At 53.3% G+C, this 9,534-nt stretch overlaps 1 protein-coding gene across 1 annotated transcript; it reads left to right on the top strand.

Moving 5' to 3' along the window:
• The first annotated feature begins 989 nt into the window (after positions 1-989).
• On the top strand, positions 990-7,041 carry LOC116944575 (uncharacterized). Its single transcript, XM_032958282.2, has 2 exons — positions 990-2,516; positions 6,134-7,041. The coding sequence occupies exons 1-2, from the start codon at positions 1,097-1,099 to the stop codon at positions 6,424-6,426; spliced, it is 1,713 nt and encodes a 570-aa protein (XP_032814173.2). The 5' UTR covers positions 990-1,096; the 3' UTR covers positions 6,427-7,041.
• The last annotated feature ends 2,493 nt before the right edge of the window (positions 7,042-9,534 follow it).

Genomic DNA, 9,534 nt, shown 5'->3' with positions numbered 1-9,534 from the left:
CGTTATGACTGCTCCCGCTGGAATTTACAGAAACAACAAACAAAAAAAACAGATCTGAACTTGCGTATATCGTAAAGAGTCACGTGACGTGTAAGTTGGGGGTTAAAACAATAAAAAACTCCACCTAATAATATATCAGATAAATAACGTACATTCCGCCTTTAGGGGCTCACACACTCATCAAAGCATCGCGTACCCATTTTGCATTTGCTAAACATGATGCCTTGAATAAAGGTGTCAGTTTTTTGCGTCGGTTAAAAGGGTAAAACCTATGACTAGATCGCGTACCCATTTGTCATCTAAATATTCTCACAGCAGGCGGAATAATTCGCGGATAAATCTGTTTGAGTGATCATGAAAAATCAGCATCATGATCTGCCGTCTGTTTCGGCTTTTTTTTTGGAGAAAGAAAAAAAAATACTCGTGGGTTTGTGCGCAGTGTTGAGTGTGTGTCGTATTCGTCCACTTCGCTCTCGAGGGCACGGCATAGCGTGTCCGTGTGTGCGTATATATATATACACACCACACAGCTACACCGTCGCATAGACTTGCTCACACCCGCAAGCTCGAAGCTTCACTTCACTCGCCTCGGCACCGCATCTACCGATGCGTTCCTCCTCGCAACCAGGGGAGCAAGAGGCGTTAGACTGTAGAGGGGTAGCTGGTGGGGGAGTTGGGGGGGGGGGGGCAAATGGTGTGAAAGCCTCGCTTGGATGGGACGAGAATTTCGAGTTTACCGCCGTAAACACGGACAGCCTGCGGCGGGAATGGGGGCCCTGTCTGGTTATGCAACGCGGACGTGCGCCGCTTGCGAATTCTCCTCGCTCCCCCGGTCCCTCGCATCGCCGCTGCGAGAGACGGCATCGGTGGAGGGAGGGTTAAGCAGAGGCGGGAGGCAGAGGCGGCGGAGGGATGGGGGGGGGGGCAGGGGGGTGGCGCTGGGCGGGGGGGGGCAGGAGGTGGCGCTGTGGGGGGGGGGTGGTGGTGGTGCGCCCCCCTCGGACCCTAAATTTCTAACTCCCCCCTCTCCTCAAGCTCATCATCACCATCTCCCCCCCCCCTCCAGCCGTCTTTAGTGAGGCGGAGTCTGCCGCCGATGTCACGAGAGGCCCCATTGGCTGGCAGGGCGCGTGACCGCGCGCGGGTGCGAGAGAGGAGTGGGTGGGTGGGAGGTGGGTGCCGCTCGTCCTGGCGCTTGAAAATGTTTTCTCGGGATGCCGCCGCTGCTGATGATGATGCTGCTGCTGCTGCTGCAGCTGCTGATGATGCTGCCGCTGCTGCTGCTATGTCGGGTGGCTGCTGCGATGCCAAGAATCACCCCGAGCCATTGTTCGCGCCGCCACCTCCGCGCCTGAAGATGTCATCGCCGTCGGCCCCGTCGTGTCCTCCGAACGCGTCGGGCCTCGCCAACTCGTTCCTCGTCGACTCGCTGCTCGTGGGCGCGAGTCGGGCGGGCTCGGCCGACTTGTTCTACGCGGGCAAAAGCGGCCCCCTCTACGCAGGCTCGGTCGCGAGTTCGCAGCACCATCACAATCACCACAATCACCACCACAATCACCACCACAATCATCACAATCACCAACAGCAGCAGCAGCAGCATGGCTACGCAGCAGCCGTGCAAAATTGTAGCCTCGTGCAATCGCTCGTCAAACGCTCGGACCTGCCACCGCCCCACCACCACCACCACCACCATCCTCACGCTGTTCACCACTACCACCACCACCACCACCATCAGCAGCAACAGCAGCAGCAGCAGCAGCGCCTAACTCTGGGTTCGCACCACCCCGCCACTGTGTACGCGACCTCTATGCCCGAGGGCGGATCGTGGGGAGATCCGATCCGGGCATGCGGCCAGCTGGACGCGAACCAATGCGCGCCTCACGGAGCCGTCTTCTCGCCGCACGCCGTCAAAGAGGAGGACGCCTACTGCCTGTACGGAGCCGTCGACGTGGCTCGGGCTGCCAAGGCCGACGCGACGCACGCGCGCCTTCAACTGCAGGGCGCCGAGGCTTCGTCAGCCGCGGTCGCGTCTGACGGAGGCGCAGGAGTTCCCGTGCCCGGCTACTTTCGCCTGGGGCAAATGCCCTCCGCGGTGGCGGTGAAACCCTTGGATTTCAGCGCCTTGGAGGATGTCTCGCCCGGCGGCTTTTCGCGGTCGCCCGAGTTGAATCACGAGCCCGCCGTGGTAGCGGCGGGGGCAGCGGGGGCAGCCGAGGCCACGGCATCGCTGTCGGCATCCCCGGCTCGATTCACGCCCAGCGGACTGCCGGACGCGGCACCGGTGGCGATTGGCTCAGCGGCCGGTGGCAGACCGGGGACTCCCGAGGAGCTGGGGTCACCGAATGAGCCCCCCATCTCCGCTCCCCACGCTGGGCCCCCCGCTTTGGGCGGACCCATCAACCACAACAACAACAACAACCACCACCACCACCACCACGACCACCACCACCACCAGATCGCACCCTCGCACCGCGCGGAGAGCGGTGGCTTCAGTCCCGGGGGCACGCCCAAGCCAGGTGGGTGCAGAGGCGAGCCGCTCGGTGTGGCTGATGGCTCAACCCCGGGAGAGAGGTGCTGGTTAAGGGGGGGTGGGGGGGGAGAGAAGGGGTGTCGAGGCGGGGGTGGCTTGCGGGCAATGTCAAGTGACTTGATGCCCCAAAGCCGAGTAGGAGGAGGAGGAGGGGGGTGTTGTAGATTATTTATCGCTGTTTTGGAATCCACCGCGCGCAACGTAGACCGTCGGGTTTAAAAAAAAAAGAACATTTTTTTTTTAAAAAAAGAACATTTTTTTTATCATCGTATTTAATTTCATTATTAGTCGTATTATTTGAAACCACAGACGTTTACTGCATTAGCCGCGCCGCTGGTTGTGTGGCTCGGAGCCCGTTGTGCTTGATGTGGTTTTATTATATATATGCTTTTATTATATAATATATTACATATCTTGCGGTATGCACTTGGTTTCATTGTTATGTACGGCACATGTTCCTCAAACGGTGTTTGAGGGAGGAATTTGTCCGCTAATTTACAATCTCGACACACAAGCCGCAGGTTGAACACTACGCGAATGCCATCATTGTTATTGAATGTCGAAGTACGGGACGATCTGAACTGCACTGCGTGGCTGTCCGAGCGCGTGTTGATCAGCTGTAGGATCGACACAACAACTCCTTGGAGTGGCCACGCGGTAGGGCACCACATCACGTCACATCATTGCGATCGACTCTCTGACCATTTCACCGCTCTAGCGAGGAGTTGGCTCGTGTCAGCGGTGAACTTGCCGTCTGTGCGTGTATATATATACACATATACAAAATACCAAGATCACCCCGTGTAGCCTTGACACAGACTGTGTGAGGGCAGGTGCTGTTAGCGAGCACCTATGAAGGCCGACTCGGACACGCGAAGGGGGGGGTGGATGGCCAGCGACCACGCCCGGCCGCCTTTGTCTCCACCAGTGGCGATGTTTACTCACCGCGCCAGGCACACATGAGGCTGAGACGAACTAGGGGAGACCAGACCCAGGAGCGGTTCGGATGAGCGTCGCTAGGTGTTGGTCGTGAAGCGAAAATCGAACCCGTGTCGCCAGGTTCGTAGCACAGTATCGTATAGTAACCGATGTGCACACGCACACACACACAAACACCAGCTTCGCTACGCCATTCGATAGGGCCTTGTTAGCTCAGTGGGCTTTACTCGGGAAATACACTTCTGATTGTAACATTTCCAAACAAGGTACCCGTCAGAAACCGATTGATGGGCTACGGTTTGCGTTATAGGTTCCACGTTCCGCGAAACGAGTGTGTATATCACGAGTGTTTGTATCACGAGTGTTTGTATCACGGGTGTGTGTGTATCACGGGTGCGCGTGTGTATCACGGGTGCGTGTGTATCACGAGTGTGCGTATCACGAGTGCGTGCGTATCACGGGTGCGTGTGTATCACGGGTGCGTGCGTATCACGGGTGTGTGTGTATCACGGGTGCGCGTGTGTATCACGGATGCGCGTGTGTATCACGGGTGCGCGTGTGTATCACGGGTGCGCGTGTGTATCACGGGTGCGCGTGTGTATCACGGGTGCGCGTGTGTATCACGGGTGCGCGTGTGTATCACGAGTGTGCGTATCACGAGTGCGTGCGTATCACGAGTGCGTGCGTATCACGGGTGCGTGCGTATCACGGGTGCGTGCGTATCACGGGTGCGTGCGTATCACGGGTGCGTGCGTATCACGAGAGTGTGCGTATCACGGGTGTGTGTGTATCACGAGTGCGTGTGTATCACGGGTGCGTGCGTATCACGGGTGCGTGCGTATCACGAGAGCGTGTGTATCACGGGTGTGTGCGTCTCACGGGTGTGTGCGTATCACGGGTGCCTGCGTATCACGGGTGCCTGCGTATCACGGGTGCGTGTGTATCACGAGAGTGTGTGTATCACGGGTGTGTGCGTATCACGGGTGTGTGCGTATCACGGCGCTGTGACCGTGTGGGCGATTTACCAGGTAAGGCCCCACTGAACTATACAGCTCTTACAGAAGCCACCTAGCCATCGCAAATGATCGCTCAACGAAGTGGCTTATCGTCATCGCGCGGACATTTATAGCGGCAGCCAAATTCTCTGAACGCGTGACGTTGATTCTAAATGTGGAGGGGAAAAACCAGAAGCCTCGGAGAAAAAATGCACTGCGACCACGGGAAGAGAGAGCGAGAGAGAGAGAGTGACACGCAGAACTCCGAAAACACAACAGGCGTCAGGGTCGGGATCGAACCCACGGCCTCCTGTATACCAGGCGAGGTAGTTAACATCTCGCCACAATACTGAACACCCGAGCACGTTACACAGACGTAGCCGAGGCGAGATACACCCTTTGGCAATTCACCCATCAGAATTCGCAACGCGTTGACGCCACGTTCGGATCGCATCATCTCGTCGTAAAACAGTTGGTAATGGAGACATCGACGAAATTTTTGCCCACAAATTTCTTCCCCCCCCCCCACCCAACAAAAATGATAAACTTCTCAAACAGCTATTAAAATAATAGTCATCTTTATTTTACAGAACGCCTTTTAATATCGAAGTATATCACAGTCCTGTGACATCTCTGCTCACAATTCGAAATACTTATAATAACAATAACAGAACTAATAATAACGACAACAATTACACTCGCTCTGTCGACACATATGAAGAACTAGCTGCGACACAGGACGACATTGATAATTATTATTATAATCACGAGAACAAAAAATGTTCACTCGCAGCTTCGGGTGACATCCACAAACAAACGAGAGAAAACGCCAACAACGAGACCCAACCTGGACGGAATATCTCTCACGGCGGTACACTCCCACTGCTCCTGGCGAGCTGATCTGGCGTGACCACCTGAGTGTGTAATGTAGTCGTTGCTCCGCATCTATGTCAGCAGCCGTACGAAAGAATAATTTTAAGAAGCAGGTGAAAATATCTGAACGCTGTGTTGCCCCCGTGTCTCCTCGATCTGTGTCTGTCTCTCTGTCTGTCTCTCTCTGTCTCTCTGTCTGTATCTCTCTTTCTGTCTCTCTCTGTATCTGTCTCTTTATTTATGTCTCTCTCTCTCTGTATCTGTCTCTTTCTTTCTGTCTCTCTCTGTATCTCTGTTTGTCTCTCTCTGTCTGTCTGTCTCTCTGTCTGTCTCTCTCTCTTTCTGTCTCTCTCTCTGTATCTGTCTCTTTCTTACTGTCTCTTTCTTTCTGTCTCTCTCTCTGTATCTGTCTCTTTCTGTCTCTCTCTGTATCTGTCTGTGTGTCTCTCTCTGTCTCTCTGTCTGTCTGTCTCTCTCTGTCTGTCTCTCTTCGTCTATCTCTCTGTCTCTCTCTGTCTGTCTCTCTCTGTCTCTCTGTTTCTCTCTGTCTCTCTCTGTCTCTCTCTGTCTCTTTCTCTGTCTCTCTGTTTCTCTCTGTTTCTCTCTGTCTCTCTCTGTCTCTCTCTGTCTCTCTCTGTTTCTCTCTGTTTCTCTCTGTCTCTCTTCGTCTATCTCTCTGTCTTTCTCTGTCTGTCTCTGTCTCTCTGTCTCTCTCTGTCTCTCTCTCTGTCTCTCTCTGTCTGTCTCTCTTCGTCTATCTCTCTGTCTCTCTCTGTCTCTCCGTCTCGCCGTGCAGAGGTTGTCATCCGCGACGGAGACGCCGCACGCGAGGCCCCGGGCGGCTGGCTGACGGCCAAGAGCGGACGGAAGAAGCGGTGCCCCTACACCAAGTACCAGACGCTGGAGCTCGAGAAGGAGTTCCTCTTCAACATGTACCTGACGCGCGAGCGGCGTCTCGAGATCAGCCGCGGGGTCAACCTCACCGACCGCCAGGTCAAGATCTGGTTCCAGAACCGACGGATGAAGCTCAAGAAGATGAATCGCGAGATCCGTGTCCGCGAGATGACGGCTCCGTACCCCTTCTCGTAGAGCCGAGGTGGGTGGTAGGTTCGGGGAGGACACAGGGAGGCGTGCGATTCCGTGCGCCGTCGAGTGAGGGTTGTGCTCGCTCCACTTGGCGTCGACCCACCGGGTCGAGGCGTAGCCCTGGAAAGCGGCTAAGTCGAACAGTTGAGGTGGCGCGTTGTTGACGAACTCTGGGGCGATATCACGCATCGCGACATCGCCAACAACGCCGTGGATTGGTTGTTTACCGTCGGCGTTTGTTCACGAATCCTTCGCACGGCCGGACTGGGCCACCAAATGCGTCCGCTCCAAACGATCCCTTCGCGGCTCTGAGAGAGTGGTATGGATATTACACATTCCTATGACGGGGGCCCAGACTGTTTAAACAACAACAACAACAACACACGCCACAAGATGTTGTTGATATAAAAACGACGCAAAACCATCAGTGACCAACAACAAAAAACACGATCAAGCAACGTTCACATTGAGGTCGCGTTGTTTTGCTGTCGAGGTCACGTGGTTTCTCGCGCGCGTGTGTACACGTGGCCAATTAAAATCTTTTGAAGAAACAAATCGAAGAGTGATACTCGTTGTGCCGCGCTGCTTGTGACGATGAACGTGGATTTGTTGGTGGTGCTCGTGGTGGGAGGGGGGGGGGGGGGCGATGGGAGGGTGGGGGAATAGGACAGGGGGTGGGGGGGGTGGCACACAATGTTTACCGTAAGTCATCCCTTACGCATGGGCTCAGCGGCCAGCCAATTCCTTGCCTGGAGAATCGCAAATGCGAAACGACTGCTGCTGCTGTTGTTTGAGTCTTCGTGGGGAGGGTGGCTGAGTGGGGAGTGAATTTGAAAAGCTTTCCGTGCGTGCGTAAGGGAGCGTGAGGGCGCTCTCGTGTTCTGGTTAAGGGTGAGAGGGAGGGGGGGTTAGTGTCAAGGGCAGGGATTTGTGGTAGTGGCGCGCGTTCATTGGCCGACGGCTCCGGGCTCCACGTATCACCTCCTCCTCCTCCTCTTCCTCCGGCCGTGATGGTGATGATGACACGCCGAGGGAGGGCTCTTGCGTGCCAACGTAGCGCTCTTGATTCCCTTCCCTCCGACACCATTCCTCGTTCCACATCGTAGCTGTTGCTGCTGCTACTGCTGCTGATGTTACTGCTGCTGCTGCTGATGTTACTGCTGCTGATGTTACTGCTGTTACTGCTGCTGTTGATGTTACTGCTGTTGCTGCTGCTGCTGTTGCTGCTGCTGCTGTTGCTGCTGCTGTTGCTGCTGTTACTGCTGCTGCTGCTGATGTTACTGCTGCTGATGTTACTGCTGTTACTGCTGCTGCTGCTGTTACTGCTGTTGATGTTACTGCTGCTGATGTTACTGCTGTTGCTGCTGCTGCTGTTACTGCTGCTGCTGTTGATGTTACTGCTGCTACTGCTGATGTTGCTATTGCTGCTGCTGTTACTGCTGCTGCTCTTACTGCTGTTGCTGCTACTGCTGCTACTGATGTTACTGCTGCTGCTGATGTTACTGCTGCTGCTGATGTTACTGCTGCTGCTGATGCTGCTGCTGATGTTACTGCTGATGTTACTGCTGCTGTTGATGCTGCTGCTGATGTTGCTCAGTGTCGCTGTCGCAACCCGCGTTGCCTCTCCCGACACTCTGTGTCGTGATCAGCGAAGTGAACATGGACCCGATCGAAAACACACGCGTGACTGCTCCCTCATTCCATGCTATTCCTACACACACACATATATATATACACACAGACACATATATATAAAACTTACAAATACAGTATTGTGATGCGGTGTTGGCAGTGGTGATACTGCGTTGGCAATCACTTAAGAAAATATTGTGTGTACTGTGTATCGGGGTTTTTAAAAAGAGCAGTGTTATTGATGACTGTGTCAAGGTTTCATTACAGCCATCGCATCCGTGCGTTTCTCCTGGGTTTGCCCGCCCAATGTTAGGAGAGAGAACGCCTGATGTTTGAGTCGTATTATGAGATGAGAGTTGAAAGTGTTTCTCGATGATGAGCAACAGCCGCCACGCTCAGCTCTGATTGTTTTTTTTTACTGTCGTTTCGGCCACCGTGTTCGCGATTATTACAACTGTCCGTGTTTGTATTAAACGTGTCAAGTTTATTTCTGATTATGATATAATGTCATGGACGCATTTGTTCGGCGATCAGTGAAGGGTGATTTTCTCGGACTAACGCGTGCATTTGTACAATAGACGTCTCGTTGTTGATTGTTCTTCTTTACCCAATAATTTAAATAAAATAATCTTCACTCATTCTAATGCTTAAACAATAAATAAATCAAACATTCCATGTTGTTCATCTGCTCGAGCGATGACGATTCACTTCCTGCAGTGAAATAATTTCCATGAATCGATCGCATCTCGGTCTCCGGTGATCGATTATTCAGGCGCGTCCAGCGTTCAATCTGAACTCCATTGAGCTTCAATATGAACAGCAATTAAGCCGTGTATCACTCTCATGTGGCCAATTATAGAGGCATATTCTCCATAACCAGCTTGCGCGTTCTCATGGTTGGTTACGTCCGGTAAATTTACATTTATCTGTTGTTTTTTTTCTTCTGGAATCTTAGTGAACCGTTGATTGACGTGAGTGTGTGTGTATGTGAGTAGATGGCCTAAATATATGAAGACAATGTTGTATATATATAAGTGATGTAATTCTGCGAATCGGTGTGGTATCCCCTTTGTCGGATACTGAAGGGATATCCGAGGCATCGCTCCACCACGTTTGAGGCATTTCGGTTTCATGCCCAAAGCGTCCAGTAAACATGTCCGCTCATTATTGAGATTCCAGCAACAACTGGGTCTTTGATGCTGCGCCGCGAATATTAAATCTGCCCATACGGGAGCTAGGGCCCACTGCCGTATTGCAAAGGGGCATAGGTTAACTGCTCACGTGTTGCAACCTCACCTGATGACGTGGTCGGTGACGTCACCACCGCACGCCGAAGGGCCACCCAGGCAGACAGGAATCCAGCCAGGCTGTATTGTTTTTCTAATTTAGTACGATGTATATAAAGGTCTGCATATAATTACTCCACGAGTTTTTTTTTGCGTGTGATTTTGTTCTTCCACTCTCCGTTTCGTGCAGTAT

Source organism: Petromyzon marinus, chromosome 2 (assembly GCF_048934315.1).
Source record: "Petromyzon marinus isolate PM22_M1 ecotype Great Lakes invasive population chromosome 2, UKy_Petmar_22M1.pri1.0, whole genome shotgun sequence".
Taxonomy (NCBI): Eukaryota; Metazoa; Chordata; class Hyperoartia; order Petromyzontiformes; family Petromyzontidae; genus Petromyzon; species Petromyzon marinus.
Note: the sequence above shows the minus strand (reverse complement) of the source record. Positions and strands in the feature narration are given on the sequence as shown.